Source organism: Ambystoma mexicanum, chromosome 6q (genome assembly GCF_040938575.1).
Source record: "Ambystoma mexicanum isolate Mex_15411 chromosome 6q, UKY_AmexF1_1, whole genome shotgun sequence".
In the NCBI taxonomy this organism is placed as follows: Eukaryota; Metazoa; Chordata; class Amphibia; order Caudata; family Ambystomatidae; genus Ambystoma; species Ambystoma mexicanum.
In genome coordinates, this window is record NC_090937.1 from 15,917,227 (window position 1) to 15,935,029 (window position 17,803).

The 17,803-nt window shown below is 47.0% G+C and overlaps 1 protein-coding gene across 2 annotated transcripts in view; it reads left to right on the top strand.

The window, feature by feature from the left end:
• Window positions 1-17,803, top strand: part of DCAF10 (DDB1 and CUL4 associated factor 10) — a 525,958-nt gene that overhangs the window by 432,368 nt on the left and 75,787 nt on the right. For both annotated transcript variants that reach the window (XM_069630373.1, XM_069630372.1), the window contains exon 6: window positions 1,605-1,750. In XM_069630373.1, the coding sequence (XP_069486474.1) occupies window positions 1,605-1,750 (146 nt within the window). The remainder of the gene's footprint in view (window positions 1-1,604; window positions 1,751-17,803) is intronic.

A 17,803-nucleotide genomic window follows, 5' to 3' on the forward strand; every position in this document is an offset into this window, starting at 1 on the left:
GTGGTCGGAAGTGGAGCTGACCCAGCAACCGGATGCTGCCATAGAAACGTTTCAGGCGGAATCATAAGGAGGCCATGAGGTCTCCCGAATCTATGAAATAATGATGTCCAAGGTTGGGAAGGAAGTAGTTCAGATAAGGCGGGACTGGGAAGGAGGAGGGGAGACCAATGCGATGGGCTATGGGTGAGGATGCAAAGATATCACAAGAAAGTGTCAAGGAATGTAAGACTACAACAAATAGTTATATATTACCCACAGACCCCTAAGAAAATTGCTAAGTTCACAAACGCTACTACACATAAATGCCTGAAATGTGGGGAGGTGGAGGCGGGGATGGTACTCATGTTCTGGGCATGGCCGGAAATAGTGAGATATTGAGAAGTAGCACACCTCCTGGCAAATAAGGGGATTAAATTGGAAGTGGGCGTGTATGGTGGGGGATTCCCAAGACTGCGCAAACTCAAACATGTGAGCAAACTCAAAGACCTGGTTTATATCCTAGCCAAGCGCAGGATAGCAATGGGCTGGAAGGCAAGGAAGAAGGTGAATGCAGAAGTCTGGTGGCGGGACCTCTTTAAATGGGCAGACTCAGAAACAGCAGTGTGGAGGGATGCGGTGGGCAGAGGGGGTGAAGAGGAAGCGGGGACGCTTACAATTTAGCTACTTTTGGTCACATCACTGTCGGGCTCTGGACTAGAAGAATCCGAAGCAGATAGCTCCTAGGACAGAGAAGAAAGAGTAACGATTATAAGTTAGATGAAGGATGTTGTAGATTTGCGACGCTTTAAAGGAGGGGTGTGGGGAGGGAGGAAAGTTAGAAATTGTTTGTTTTGTGCACCGTGTTTTGGTGCAATGTATGTTGATTAATATGGAAACCAATAAAGTATAAAAAAAAAGTCGCCAAAAAAAACTAGAAATGTTCAGCCGGCTGAACTGAAATACAAATGGGCCTTGTAAAACCTTTGTTCTAGCCAGACCTTGTGCGAAGTAGGTTGAAGAAAGGTGTACTGTAATAGGAGGGAAGACTGGGAGTTAATACAGATTTTCCATAGGAACTAAATTATCCCTCAACCCATTCTCACCCCTTACACTTTTGACCCTTCTCTCTTATCCTGGGAATCCTGTGCCAAATAGGTTTTGCTGTAGAAATAACATTACGAATGACGACTGAGGACAAACAAGTAAAAGTCCATACTTTGGGGATGCCTGTAACTCTTTCTTAGAGCTGTGAAGTGCTGTTGCTGGGTCAAAAAAAAATGGAGATGGAAATCTGGAGGAAAAAGTCAATAGCTTTTTCTTTCAACAAGTTGTATTTCAATATTTGTGTTGGCCAAGAACTAAGTATTTTTATGAAAGATCATCCAGTCAACTTTGTTGAAAATGATAGAATAACCAATGTGATTGGTTTTTAAGTATCGTGGATAACCGTTTGAGGGTGCTGTTCCAGCTATCATTCCTAGGGAGGATGTTTACTTCCATCAGTAGAACTCTCAGGGTGATTTATCTGAAGTAGTTTGTGCATTGTTCTTTCACCCTTTAGTTTAAGGTAGTAAACAAATGTGCATGAGATGGTAATTGTATTAACCCCTGCCTTGTTATCTTAGGTGCATCTCCACGGAATAGTCTTGAAGTGTTAACACCAGAGGTGCCTGGGGAAAGGGATCGGGGGAATTGCATCACCTCACTACAGCTTCACCCTAAAGGATGGGCCACACTTCTCCGATGTTCAAGTAACACTGATGAACAGGAGGTAAGTAAATGATGCACAATTTTTTTTAAGTTGGAATTACCTTGGCTGTAGAAAAGTGACACCGTTCCTTTGGTTCCATGACCCTGTAAACCTAAAGATTTCACTCCTATAAAAATCAACATATCACCAAATTTAACAGAGAGCCTTTAACCTAGGACACGTGAATCAAGCAGTCAGGAAAAATTAAAAAGGGCAAATTCAAGGATAACAACTTGGCAAAATTGTACGCCATGTTTTTAATAGCTCGCTTCCCACATATTCTCATATTGAGACAATACGTTAATTGACTGTATAGAGCATCTTTAAATTGCCTCATGGAACATAGGTGCAATTTACTGTCTGTTGGTACATTTCAGACTTTGTGGCTTAGCAGCCAATTGTATAGAACCACATGTCTTCCTCCCCCCACCCCCACCTAGCATTTTTACCCCCCACACATCAGACAAGGCTCCCATAACTTGCGACTCTGTTTTTGCTTAACCAGTTGAATGTTTCCCCTTAAGACCTGTGAATACAAGCTGTTTTTGGGGCTTGTGATGGTTGGAAACTTAATATCTGTGGTTTGTGAGACGGACACCCAGCGGACCCACAAGAATAAGCGCAAGGAAGCTATGAATTGGCAGAGAAGGAAAGGTTGACGCTATTAGACGTAGTAAAAGAAAATACCACAGAGGACATATGGGAGATGTTCCCCCTAAGAAAGTTTATATTTTAAAGAGGATATTTCAGTACCAGAGCTAATGTACCGGAGTCCATTTATTAAATTGTGGGTGTTTGGACAGTTCCCTATATGTGATGGCTTGCACACAATTCAGAACAATTATATGTAGCAGCTCGGCCCTGAGGAAGCCGAGACTGAGGGCTAATGGTTCAAACTAGCCATCACCCATGCTTTGAGTAATAGGATGGGTGGATTGTTTCAACCTATATATAAATGATGAAATTAAGTTAGATGTATGCAAGTTGACACTAAGGCACTTTAGTATGGTAGAAGGGCACTTGTGGCACTTTAGTGGACATTTCTGATGTAATCGGGTGTATTTTGATACACTTGAGTTCTTTTGCAGAGTTGTTTGCATTTGTGTGTGATTTAATGTATATGTAAATAGTTTTAATTTTAGGTATTATCTGTTTGGTATGATGTAATGTGATTGACCAACAATTGAATTGCATAATAATGAATTAAGCAAGTCGATGCTATCATTTACAAACTTAAGTATGTAAGGTGATGCTTGAACCAAAAAAAAAGATTTTCAACTACGGTGTATCATACATATTAAGACATGTGCATAGGACACTAAATGATGTGGTGAAAATAGTATACCTGATTGCTGTCGTACTACCTTGTAAAATCATTAACCAAGGGTATCTATGTATGAACATTTTTAAATTGGTAATATTGGTTGATGCGCCCACATAGAATTTGTGTTTGCTATGTGATGCACCCAAAGGCCACTCGTATGACGTGTACAAGATGTTTACCGTGCTATGTCAACGCAGGAGTAGTGAGAGCTTTTCTTGGTTCCTCCCAGCGTTGAGTTGGTCGCTTCAGAGCACTTCATTCTGGTGGTGGCACCCGATGCATAAATGGCTAAGATATGGACAAGAGCTACACCTGCACATTCAACTCTGATGCAGTGCCATTCCCCAGTGAGGGCAAAAGGCAGTTGATGTTACCCTTTCCTTCCATACAGAAGCATGCGGAGCGCTTTATGGTAGTTTATTACAAGACTGACTTGATATTTATCACAATAATCTATTTCATATGGCCATACTATTGCACAATTGCCTAGTCATTTGACAGCTGTTCACCAAAATCACATTCCCTTGCCCAAACCCCACATCTCTTGTGTAGTTCAGTCAGTTATAAATGTTTATACGGGCCCTCTAAACTAGTGTCAGTCCCAAATATAGGTTAAGTAAACAAACACAGTTTCAACATTAGCCTAGTAAACATGTAACACCTGTATTCTTTGAGAAATATACCACGGTCCTTAATTCTCCATGTTCCTTGCAAAATTCTTCCTCCTGGCATTTTAAAGTCACGAGTTCCTGGTTTTGGAGAATTCTATGACCATTTGTTATGACCCCTTAATCTTTAGCTTTTTTCCTTGTGTTTTATGGATCTCTGATTTATTTCTTTTTGGTGGTCATAAGGACTTCTCTGAAGTCCTTCTGCCTATTACGTATGTTTATACCTTAAAGTATATGATAGCGGTGCTACCTGGGGAGCCTCTCAGGCACCCCATTTCTGCACTAGGGTAAATATTTCACCCTACACGGGGAGTAGATTGCTGGCAGCTAGACATTTGTTTTGGCTCATCAAGGGTGGAAGCCATTTTACCATCTTTTTGTTAGCCATTGGAGTACCAATTAATCTTTTATACCATGCTTAACACCAGGGACCAGTCTCTAAACACGGGACCAGGATTCAAACCTGTGTTGTCTTGCATCCAAGACAAACGCGTTGCCCCGGAGCTATCCTCCCAGCCAATTTGCCAATGTTTGATTTAAATTCTACTCTCAGCCATTTGTTGTTTCCGGTCTTGCAGTGTTCAGGGGGACCACGAGGAGGCATAAAACTGCCAATATGATCATGTGGGCTTTTTGGGAGCTCACAATGGGAGCCTCCATGTTGGTCCTAGCTGGTTTATGCCAGGATAGGTCCCTAGGGGGCTTTTGGAAAAGTGGCAGTTCGGTCATTTTACCTTTTGCCCCCAGTCTCTTTAGTGATTGGCTGGCTGGCTTTCGGGTAGCCCCTTTGTGAAAGGGTATTTTAGGCGTTGTCCTAACCCTGCTTCTCCCTTGGTGCTTCGTTCCTGCACCTTAAAGTTGCCAATCTGCTGAAGAACCTATCCTGCACATCCTGAAATAGTTTCCATTTTTAAAGCCCTCACTTCGCAAAACTAGTGTGTGCTTCCTGAAAACTCCCACATCTTCTGGACTGAGCCCTCCACTTGAACCATTTTCTGAACCGTTTAGTGCTGCATCGGACCGTTTCCCAACCAGAATCATTCACTTGGCTTAGAGTCACTGCTGAGACTTCACCCACCCCTACATTTCTTCATATTAGGACGTCGAGGGTGCCTCCAACAGTTTTACCAGTCCTGGGATTGTTTGCTTCTGTGCTGCCTTTATTTGTTTTCCACTAAGCTACTGAGAGCAGTCGTCTCCGCCAAATTTTCTATTTCAAATGGATTGTGTCCTCCCACATCCTCATCTTACAACATCTTCCAGCTTCAGCTGCTTCGGAACATTTTTTTGGACCGAGGGCGCTGTGCGTCGATGTGATGTCCCTCGAGGGCTTCCATCCCAGAGTCGACTTCATAGTAGTTATATACATTTCTGAGGGTTGTGGAATCTGCTTAGATCACATGCTGTGCATAGGCCGACATCTAGTGGAAGCTGCAGAGTATTAGTTTGTTTTTCGAAACGCGAAAAGGGGCGTTGAACCATGGCGTGCCAGTAATACTATCCCTAGTGTGACGTCCCCTGTACCCATGATCCTTCACGCGTGTGGGGCCCTCGGATTGTTTTTTCCGCCATACTAGTCGGACGCATGTTGCAGAGTTCCCTCGGCTTTTAGCCGTTTATACTTACAATTACCGTTAAAAACTTCCCCGTTCACTTCCACCGTACGCCGAAGATCGATGCCGGTGAAGATCGAGGAAGCCAGCCGTCAAGGACTGCCACGACGGACTACGGGCCTTGGAAGGCCTCTGGCCTCGGCCCTGTACAGTAGGGAGAGTGGGGGGTGGTCATACAAGTTTCTTTCCCACCTTTTCGTACATATACCCGCCCGCTGCCATTTTGTAACATATGGAGAGTACTCCATTCAAATTCTGCCCTAAGTGTAATAGGAAGTTTCCCTGGGTGGATAAGCACAATATGTGCAATCTGTGTCTCCCACAAGACCATCCCGAGGCTACCTGTTGAGCTTTCAAGCCGAAAACCCTTAAGGACCGCTCAACTAAATGCTGGGCCCACTACAGCAGGCAGCTAGAGGCCATGGAAGTGGAGGGGACATTCATCGATGGCAGCAACGCCGTCGAATCGGACGGCGAGGGCAAAGGGGTGACTTTGGACACCCACGCGCAGGCCCCTGACCCCGAAGGACTGGCCGGCGGCCATGTTGTGGGGACAAAACCCGGCGGCAAGAGCGCTACACATACTACATGCGTGTCGAGCGATCGGCAACGGAAGACACCAAGAGAGTGGTACAATGAATCTGTGTCCTCTGGGCGTTCGCCTCATGACAAAGGCCAACCGTCTTCGGTTGATAAAGGTGTCGCACTACCAATAGTCCCCGAGGCCCGATCGTCGGATGACGATTCCGCCCTCTTTCCTCCACAGGCAAGGCTCGTAGCGTCTGACCGCACACCCGAGATTCGACGTCCTTCCTCAAATCCCACCTTCGAAACTCGATGTGATGCATCAAACTCCTCCAGAGGCCCCTAAAAACTCTCAAACACTCCCTAGTCATGGGAAGGGGCATAAACAACATAAACAGACGTCTTCAGAACACCATGTTCATAAGGAGAAGCATAAAGACCCTAAATCAATAGGAAAGTCCAAGGTCTCAATCCTACCACTAAGGGTAAACTCATTCCTCCCACCGCTCAGGATATGGGCACTGAGGAACCAGAACATGTTGTTGTTATTCCTAGCTCTAAAGAAAGCTGACATTGATGGGGTCATGAGAAGGATGTCATTCATGGCGGACTTCTATGAAAAGGACCCTAATTACTTTCATAGTTACTCCAGTACCCCTGCTACCTCTGCCCTTCGGGGTCTAAGGCAATACCTAAATCCTCTCAGCCCCCTGCTAAGAAACTCTGCTCTGACTCCCCGGCTCTGGACTTAGTCACAGACTCCTTTGTGGTTCAACCTTACCACCCTGATTAATATTGTGATGAAACAGAACCTCAAGTGGTGGATGACCAGGCAGGGGGTCTCTTATTATGGGGATGACTAGGACCAGGAGGAGGAGGAGGATGAGGCTGAAGCCTACAATCTTGACTCCCCGATTCCTAAACAAGTCCCGGTGCATGACTCGCCTGTAGATAACCAACCACGCCACAATGAGGTACTGGCTAAGGCAGCTGCCCATTTTCATATTGACACACAGGGTGTCCAAGCAGACATGGATTTCGCTGAAGAGATCCTAGGAGACAGGAGAGCCATTACTCAGGCTATCCCTATATTAAAATCCATCCAGCGTAGGATTGATCCCTCGCTGGTAATCCCGAATCTCAATCGAGCAGTTAATCCACGAGTGGAGAAATTGTTCCGTGCTGCACCCTCCGAACCCTTGTACATTAGGGGCCAATTAAAACCGGATTCCCTGGTCGTAACAACCAGCAGAAAGAGGGCAGGTACACCGCTTGCTTCTTCTGAAGCACCACCTGATAAGGAAAGTAAAAGACTATACGCTCTGGGTAGAAAGGTTGCCTTGCCTATCAGGCACGAATTGCCAACAGTGCCACTCTTTTGGCAAGCTACAATTGCCATCAGTGGGAGGAGGTATCCGCCTTGGTATCCTCCTCACCCGAACCCTTAAAGAGCCAGTTGGCTCAACTGGCAGCAGATGGAAGGTCTGTCTGAGGATGCATACTAAAGACAAACTTTGATGTAGCAGATTATGCTGGAGGGTTAATCGCCGAAGGCTCTGTTATAAAGTGTCACGCTTGGCTAAGGCAGGCAGGGTTCAAACCTGAAACCCAAGCCACCCTCATAGATATGCCGGTGGAGACAAACGTACTATTCGACAAGGCAGTGGAGGAAGCTTTAAAGACGGCTAAGGACGAGTACGAGACCCTAAAATCTCTTGGCCAACTCACCAATAAACCCTCTGGACAGAGGGGAAAGAACAATTTTTGCCGCTTTCGGGCCAAAGTTCCCAAAGGGGTTCAAACTATTACCAGAATCGGGGAACCTCATGGGGCAACAATCAATCCCAATCCTCACAGGGCTTCCCCAGAGGGCAGCGCAGGGGCCGTAATAGGGGTAGAGGCAGCCCCGCCAGAGGTGGTACGCCACCCAACAGTGACGTTCTGCTTCAGGGAGGGGATCACTTCGTACAGATCGGTGCTGTCCACAGTGTCCGGAGGATACTGCATAGAGTTGCTAGGACGCCCCCACGACCATCCTCCGCGACAGAAGGTACACTCGCTGGAACATCAGAAGATCCTCCTCGAGGAGATTGCCATTCTGCTAGCAAAGGACGCCATAGAAGTCGTCCCGGTCAGCCAGGTAAACGGGGGTATTTATTCAACCTACTTCCTTGTGCCAAATAAAGATCTGACAGTGTGCCTAGTATTAGATTTGCACCTTGCAAACAAGTATGTAAAGCTACAAAAATTCTGCATGACTACACTACAAGAGGTAATCCCCCTACTAAAAAAAGGGGATTACAGGGCAACATTGGATATGAAAGATGCCTATTTTTATATTTCAATGTTCCCAGCGCACAGAAGATTCTTGCGTTTCAAGATGGACAACAGCACTGCCAATTCAAGGTGCTGACCTTCGGAATAGCCTCGGCTCCAAGGGTATTCACCAAGATACTGGCGGTGGTGGTGGCGGCGCACTTACGCAGGGAGGCAATCCCAGTGTACCTTTACCTGGACGACTGGCTCATTACAGGGGAGTCCCCCCTAATTTGCAAACTAAACATCCAAAGAACAATCAACCTCCTCTTCCAATTGGGCTTCTCAATCAATGAGAAAAAATCAAGCCTGGTGCCAAGCACCTCAAAACAGTTCCTAGGAGCTGTCCTAAATACCCAAGAGGGGTTGGCCTTTCCATCAGTGGAAAGAATTTGAAATGTGTTGCTGTAAATTCCTTAATATCAGGCCGGTCACCAAATAAGGGTGCGCAAAGCTATGCGTTTGCTAGGCATGATGGCATCTTGCATTTACCTGGTTCCCCACACGCGCCTGCGACCCATGCAGGAATAGGCGAAACAGTGGTCTCAAGCAAGTGGTCAGTGGGACGATCTAGTGGTTGTTTCGCCAACACTAGTTCAGAGTCTTCACTGGTGGACACAAGAAAATCTTACGAAGGGGAAACCCTTCTACGATCCAGTGATACAGGCCGTTGTCACAACAGACGCCTCTCTAGCAGTGTGGGGAGCCCACTACCTTCACCATACAGCTCAGGGTCTCTGGTCTCAGAGTGGCTCAGAAGCACATCAATCTGCTAGAACTTCTGGCAGACTTCAGAGCGCTTCGGGCATTCAAACCCCTCCTATGCAACCAGTCTTTGCAGATCCTAACAGACAGCACGACTGCAATGTTTTACTTAAACAAACAAGGGCGCACTCGTTCTCCCAATCTGTCCAAGCTTGCCCAGAAAATTTGGAAATGGGCACTCAAACAGAAGATTTACTTGTCATCCCAACATGTTCCAGGGGTACTCAGCTCGCTAGCAGATGCTCTGAGCAGAGCTCCCCTCCCAGAGGAACACTAGTGGCAACTACACAGAGGTCATAGAAGACCTCTTCTCTCAGTGGGGTTTCCCCACTATAGACCTATTCCCTACAAGCAAAAACAGGCAATGCCCAGACTTCGCATCCAGGTTCCCCCAGCCAGGCTCCAAGGGGAACACCCTATGGATGAATTGGTCAGGGATATTTGCCTATGCTTTTTCACCAACCCCTCTGATGAGGAAAGTGGTGAACAACATCCACAGGGAACCAATGACGCTCATCCTGGTTGCTCCTATGTGGGCGAGACAACCATGGTATCCACACCTACGCAAACTGGCGGTGTGCAACCCCATCAAACTCCTGTGCCTGTACAACCTACTCTCCCAGCACGAGGGGCTAACGGTGCACCCTCAGCCCAACTCGATGAACTTGGCAGCATGGCTCCTGAAGTCATAGAGTTCGAACATCTCAATTTACCCCAGAGATGTATGGATATCTTGAAAGAGTCAAGAAAACATAACACGACGCACTGTTACTATGACAAATGGAAATGATTCGTAATTTGGTGCCAGAATAAGCAAATCAACCCAGTTGATTGTACTCCTTCTAATGTTGTCACCTCTATGCTCCACCTACTGGATGCAGGGTTAGTGTTTAACTCACTAAAAGTGCACAAAACTGCCTTCTTAGTAGCCATCACCTCCATAAGAAGGGTCAGTGAAATTCAAGCTCTGTCAGTGCAGGATCCTTTCGTTACTATTCATAAGGATAAACTGGTTTTACTCACTCACCCTAGGTTCTCACCTAAATTCATTTCCAAATTCCATGTTGGCCAGTCTATTGAGCTACCGACCTTCTTCCAAGAACCCAAGAGCTCTGCTGAGGTGAAACTCCACACACTAGATGTGAGGAGGGCGGTCCTCTACTATGTAGACGAGACCAGACCGCTAAGAAAGACAGATCAGCTGTTCGTCTCCATAGTTCCAGGCAGAGGAGGAGATCGCATCTCTAAGAATGCCATCACTCGGTGGATAGTTAGATGTATCCAACTGCTATTCCCTTTCAGATAAAACACTGCCTTTTACGCCAAGGGCCCACTCTACAAGAGGTACTGGAGCCACTCTGGCTTTCATTCCAAATGTACCTCTTGACAGCATTTGCAAAGCATCTACCTGGAGCTCTATTCACACCTTTACTTGGCACTACTGCATTGATACTCGTTCCAAGACAGATACTCAAGTGGGACAAGCGGTTCTAAGACATTTGTTCGCTCATGAACTGTCTCACATCCCACCTCCTTCTTCTAACACTGCTCGCTAATCTATGCACAGCATGTGATCTAAGTAGATTCCACAAGCCGCAGAGGGGATGCATTACTCACCGTAATCGTATTTCTGATGCTTGTATCTGCTTAGATTCACATGCGCCCGCCCTTCCTCCCCTCTGAGAGAAGGCGCATGGATGCTTGCAGTCTTATCTATCTTCTCTCCTTTGCTACTCTGTACTCCTGCTACTCATGTCAGAAAAAATACAATCTGAGGGTCCTACACGCGTGAGGGATCATGGGTACAGGGGACGTCACACTAGGTATAGTATTACTGGCACGCCCTGGTTCAACGCCCCTTTTCGAGTTTCGAAAAAACAAGCATCCTGATTCCTAAAGCGTCCTGATTCCTAAAGGTGTTCCTCTGTGGCATGATCGTGATAGCTACGGTCCGTAGGATTCCTTCGTGGAAGGAAGAGGAGATGCAGCAGACGGGGCTTGGATTGTTGCTAGGCAACAAAGTGCGTTCCTGGAAGAGGGAGCTGTGAGATCGTTTCCACGAAGAGTGCTGTGAAAGCAGATACTGGCGTTGGAGCATCCTCTTTGGGGAGTAGTGATGTGAGGGTGCCGGGGATCCAGGACCATATAACAACTTCTCTGCAGCAAAGTGGGTGGAGTCAGTTCCGAAAGGGAGGTAGAGGCTGGAAATCTGCCTGCCTACACGGGTGCCATATTGGAAGGATTGTAGAGAGTTAGAGCAACCCGCCTCCACAGAGACAGTATGCCCCCTCCAAAGGCAAGGACACCCGGGTTTGCCCAGATGAAGCTGTTGAAAACGGTGCACCAGCTGGGCAGCATGGACATCAGAAGCCGCTTCCCAAGAGCGATCAGCAGGGGAATACTCCTTCCAGTCAACCAAGTACTGGAGAGTGCCTGCAAAGGAAGGAGAGACGCAAATCCCAGTCACCTCAGACTCTGGGCCTGAATCCGTGACCATAGGCGGGGGACGGGCCCTTGCAGTCCGACCAAAACGGTCCAGAACATCAGGCTTAAGCTGAGATACATGAAAGACCGAATGGATCCTGGACCAATAAGAGGGGAGACAAACCTGGACTGCCGCAGGACCTCTCAATCGTAGTATTTCAAATGGACCAAAATACTTAAACGCCAACTTGGAGGGCACCAAATGTCGGGGAAGGAAACGAGTAGCCAACCAGAACTTATTTCCTGGAACAAACACCAGGGCAGGGGTGCGATGACGGTCTGCAAAGCGTTTGGCCTATTCAGGGCCATCAATAGGGAGGTCCATGCTAGGCAGTGCCTGTCTTGGATCCTACGGACTAAATCGCCCACTGCAGGGAAGCGGGATGAAACAGGAGGCACTGAAGGAAAACATGCCGGATGAAACCCATAGGCACAAACGACTGGGCTAGACTTCAAGGCTGTATGGAAAGCATTATTATACACAAATTCGGCCAAGAGAGCAGTTAAGACCAATTGTCTTGGGCGGTGGAAATGAAACATTGGAGGTAACCTTCCAGGGTCTAGTTAAGCCGCTCCGTTTGTCCATTCGTCTGCGGATGAAACCCAGAACTCAAAGCCTGTTTGATATCAAGATTGGCACCTGCTGCCTGTAACGAGAAGTAAATTGGGAACCCCTGTCCGGTGCTATGGTGTCAGGTAAACCATGGCTCGAAAAGCTACTCAACGAAAATGCGTGCCATCTGAGCTGTAATAGGAACCCCCGATAGTGGTACAAAGTGAGCCATCTTAGTAATCTAGTACCACCATTACTGCTGTGAACCCCTCTGATGGCAGAAGGTTCACAATAAAGTAAGTGGAAATTAATTGCCAAGGGCGATCGGAAATCGACATTTTCACCCAGCTCCCTAACGGGGGTCTGCATGGGAGTTTGGATTGAAGGCAGATAACACAAGAGGACACATAGTCCCGGACGTCCAATGATAAAGAAGGCCACCAGAAATGCCTCTGGATCATTTCAAGAGTATTGCGCAGGCCTCCATGTCCAGCTGCCGGTGTATCATGACGCATATGCAGAATCTCTTTTCTAACAGTCTGTCGGTACATAGACCTGCTTGTCGTGAAAGTATAAACCATTGTTCTCGAGTAGATTATACCTTGTCAGGCCTGATTGTATTTCAGGTTCCTGAGATTTAGTATCTGCAGTGATCCGTTGTAAGAAATTCGTAATAGTGTTGACAAAGACGGCCTTCGGAAATAAGTGTTTGGAACAAAACTGAGACGGGCCGACGGGTTCTTTCCGGGACAATGCATCTGTTTGCAGATTGAGCCTTCCTGGTATGAATTTAAATGTGATATTGTACTTGGAGGAGTTATGTGCCCACCGAGTTTGACGGCTATATCAGGTCTGCACGTATTGCAGTGCTTTGGGGTTGTGATGATCTTAACGGACTTCCACTGGAAATTCTGCACCCAATAGCAAGTGCCTCCATTCTTCAAATGCCTTTTTAATGGCCCACAATTCCTTCTCGAGCACTGAATAGTTCAGCTCAGATGAGGTTAATGTTTTAGAAAGATCAGCCACCGGGCATGCATCCCCTTGATCTGTTTCCTGTAGAAGCACTGCCCGCAAAGCGTAATAAGAGGCATCGATTTCCACTATGAATCTTTTGCCTTGATACGGAGCGATCCATTTTGGAGACTTTGTGAACTGAACTTACAAACCTTCAAAGGCCCCTTGAGTTTCCTTTGTCCATAAAAAGGATGTGCCTTTCTTCAGTAGCATAGTCATAGGTCAAATCAAATTAGAGAAACCGAGAATGAATTTTCTGTAGAAATAGGCAAAGCCTAGGAAGCGTATTTCCTTGACTGAAGTTGGAGAGGGCCAGTCTACCACTGCTGTATCTTTTGCTGGGTCCATGGCCATCCCTTGAGGAGATGGCACGTATCCCAAATACTGAACCTGTCTTTGGTGAAACTCACTTTTGGAGTTTACAGTACAAATGTTCACGTTGCAGACACACAAGTATTTCCTGGACGTGTCAGACTTGTTCTGACTCTGAGGAAGAGAATATCAGGATATAGTCTAAATAAAAGATCATGTAGTGTAACAGGATATCCAAATAAATAAGTTCCATGAAGCGTTGGAAGACGTCAGGGGCATTGGACAGGCCAAAGGGTATCACCCTATATTCAAAATGGCCAAAAGGTGTTTGAAAGGCCGTCTTCCGCTCATCGCCGTCTTTAACTCTAATCGGGTGGTATGCCCCTCGTAGGTGAAACTGCGTATAGATCGTCGCCCCTTTGACTACCTCAAGAATACCTGGAATCGGAGGCATTGGATATCAGTCGGGGACTGTGATCTTATTAAGTCCCTGAAAGTCAATGCAAGGACACACTTCTTCTGTGTTCTTTTTTGGAATAAAGAACAGGGAAGCACCCGCAGGAGTCTTGGATTCTGTGATTAGACCATTCTGAAGGTTGGCGTGTAGATATTCCTTCAATACATCCTTTTCTCTGGCAGAGAGGATGTACATACGACAAAGGGCAACGGTCGATCAGGTACTAATGTGATAGTGCAGTCGTAACTGCGATGAGGGTGTAGTTCTGAGTACTGGGAGTTGGAAAATACCTCCTGGACTGGCAAATAAGGTTCAGGGATTCCCAACACATGATTGAGCACCATGGGAAATTCCAGGGAGATTGAAGTAGATGTAGAAGGGGTGGAAAACCCAATAGAGCCCGGAGAAAGACAACCTGAAAGACTGTGTTCTGAACCCAGAAAGAATGTACCAGCCTCCCAGTTTATGTAAGGGTTATTTAAACGAAACCAGGGGAGTACTAGGATAATCGGATAGTGGGCTGTCCTGATTATGTCAAACGTGATGGTTTCAGAATGAGAGGCTACCATCATGCGAATTGGAAGGGTCTACTCCTTGATGGGACCAGAGGTCAGCGGATTATCATCCATGCTTTCTACAGGTATGGCATCAACCTTAGAGATACGGGGAAGACCGTGACTGTGAGCCCACCGGTCGTCCACAAAATCCCAGCCGCCCCACTATCGACCAACGCCGGGACCTCATTAACAACAGAGTCTAATGACAAAGAAATCTGTAAAACTACCATGGGGGAATTGGACCTCTCAAGATCGGGAACCAATGTATCTGAAGATGGGGAACCTGAAGGACTGTCCCGGATCGTGGTTCCCCCTACGATCGGGCTATGGCGTTTCCCGATTTGCAAGGAGGAGCAACAGGGCAAACGTTTAACCAGCTCATCTTTTAGACCCACAATACACACAGAGGCCATTGGTACGTCCACGAAGACGTTCTGTGGATAAAAGGACCACAGGCTACCCCCAATTGCATGGGCTCATCGCCAGGGATGTGTTTGGTTGGAGTAGGTAAGGGATCGGGGAGAAACCGATGGCTTCTATTTCTCAGTTTTTCGTGATACTGTTCTTGTAAACTGTAGTCTAACTGCATTACGAGAGCCACTATTTCTGCAAGATTAGCCGACCGGGGTACACGGGAGACCTTATCCTTTAGTTCCTCTGAAAGCCCTCTTCTGAATAAAGTAATGGGATCATCGTCTGGCCAGGCGGTATCTGCAGCCATTTGTTTAACACGTGTAATATACGTGAGGAGATCCTGTGAACCCTGTTGAAAATCTAAAAGCTGTTCCTGGGGAACACTGTAATCTCTTGCCTTCCAAACATGGCTTTGTCTATGGGTGAAGGCAAGGTATGCATCTAGGATAGGGTTGTTTGTTGTGATCAATGGTGTTGCCCAGGCAAGGGTCGCGCTGGACAATTGGGAAATCATATGACCCACCTTGTCACGGTCTGTGGGGAAAAAACGAACCTTTGAAGGCAAACGGCACGGCACGGTACAAGAGTCTAAGAACTTTTTGAGTTTGTGCAGATTGCCATCAAACTTACCCCCTGGCAAGGGACATGGGGGAATTTCAGAACTTTGAGGGGCTCTCACCATCTGCTGGCGAAGGACTGAATTTTCCTTTAACCCTTGTACCTCAAGGGTTAAAGACTGAACTGCCGCCACCAGTTGCTGCATCTGATCCATGATAGTTAGTTGGAATTATTCTTTGGGTGTCACTAACTATTAAATGTTAACCTCCAAGAATACAGTGTATCCGTTAAAGTTAGTCACTAACCTGGATCAGAAGGAGCAGGCTGATGCTATTGAGGGAACCCTGTAAGGCCCCTGACTCCTCCCCGCTGATAGACAGCCCCATAAAACCCAGGTACCTCAGGGAAAACACTCTGGGGAAGAAAACCCTGGAAGTTGTAATCTTCAGTGCAGTTGAGCTGGCAGTGGTCATCAGGACTATCTGAAGGAGGCTCTTTCCATGAAGACTGCCTGGAAAGTGGAAAAGGAAAGAATTAGAGAGTGTGTTGCATTGGATAGCGTGCCTGTTAAATGTGGGAAACGAGTACCGGGTGTAATCTTGCAAAACTATAAGTCAGGATCCAGCTGGATATGCTGGAACTTGGAGGTCTTCGTTTTACAATACGAAGGTTCATGAGAATAATCCTGCTCGTCTGTTTGGAGGACGTGGGTTAAAGCGTCCCGATTCCTAAAGGCTTGCTATGTGGCAGGATTGTGATAGGTATGGTCCGTAGGATTCCTTCCGGGAAGGAAGAGGAGATTCAGCAGAAGGGGCTTGGATCGTTGCTAGGCAACGCGCCGCGTTCCCGGAAGAGGGAGCTGTGAGAGCGTTTCCACAAGGAGTGCAGTGAAAGCAGATACTGGCATTGGAGCGTCCTATATGGGGAGTAGTGACGCAAAGGTGCCGGGGATCCAGGACCGTATAACAACTTCTCTGCAGCAAAGTGGGCGGAGTCGGTTCCCAAAGGGAGGCAGAGCCTGCATACACATGCACCATATTGGAGGGATTGTAGAGTGTTACAGCAATCCGTCTCCACAGAGACCACCCAAGCCTACCAGTCCTAACAGCAGTACAGTAGGGTATGCTTTTTGTTTTGCCCTAGACTAACACTGAGGGTTTTTGGTTACTCTAGGTGTACTAACTGGACAAGCTGGTGGCAGCAGTTAATTTCTGCTTATTTTTGGTACATTTTGTTTTAGCCTTACCACATTTGACTACTAACTGTGGCTAGTTGTCAAACATGTCATGCCACAAGTTTTTTTTCGATTGTCCTTTGGCCATCTTATGTTTTGCCCTTCCTGGCCTTGAGGCCAGGAAAACCGTTATATGGACTTCCAGTGCCCAAGAAAGCAGAGGCTTTTGGCGTGCTACTGGAGGGCTATGTGTGTTTGCTTCCAGGAAGTGGGTTGGGGCTGTCTGGTCCCAATCCACAAACTGGTATCAGTGTATCTGAGTGGTATGCATGAGTTTTGCCACCACTGGTCCTGATTGGACCACTGGGTGGGTGGGTGGGTGGGTGTGTCTCAGATCTGTCATTGGCTAGTGGGAGTTTCAGCTCTTACCTTGACTTGCAAGGAGACCGTGGACCCATTGGAAGAAGGCCTGGCGACCAACTTCTACTGCTGCCCTGAATAGACCGGTCTGGTGCAAGCTCTCCAGCAATCCTGTGAAGGAGCTGCGACCCTTGGAGTTGAGGGAACATCCATTATCGACGTCCGCTTGGAGTCCTACAAAGAAAAGCCTTCAGAAGTGCCCCTGGACTGCCCAGTTCTGAGTTTGGGATACTGTGCTGCAGATGTCACCATTCACAGTTGAGGCCTGGATCTTGGGCATCTTGCGAAATGTCATTGTCCTAGCATTAAGGGGGCCCAGGATAGGAGGCAAAGTCAGACTGCGGCAAGTAAATCCCTTTGCGTTGCCGTGCTTCAGTGGCCGTTATCCGAAACTGCTTACCTGAGTCCCGTCCCATCCTGTCCCGAGAAGGGTTCTGCATCTAGTTATTTTGCATTTTTCAACTGGAAGACCTTGCATCAGCATTCGTTGCCAACCAGAGAAGTGCTCTAACCTGCAACCCCTGGGGATCAAGGGCAGAGGCCAACAGCGGGAAAAGCGACCTTGGACCCCCATCAGTAGACCTGCCAAGTCCTACGAAGAATCGGAGTACAGGGGGATTAGTGGTAGCGATACTTAGCTGAACCCATAACTCCCTGTTAAATGTTTTGGTAACTTTTAGAACTTTTATAATAGTCTGATTTTTGGAGTGCTTGTGTGAACAAGCAATGGCAAAGTTGGGGACATGTTTGTTTGTTTAACTTGTCCCCGAACACTTGAAACTGTTCATTGGACAGAAGGCCCCATGCATTTAAGGGATGGACATCTGAAGGTTGGATATAATTTCAGGGGTTTGATATGTATTTTGCCCTACTCCAGTGATTATGTAGCTACAAAGGGAGCTCCGCCCCTCTGA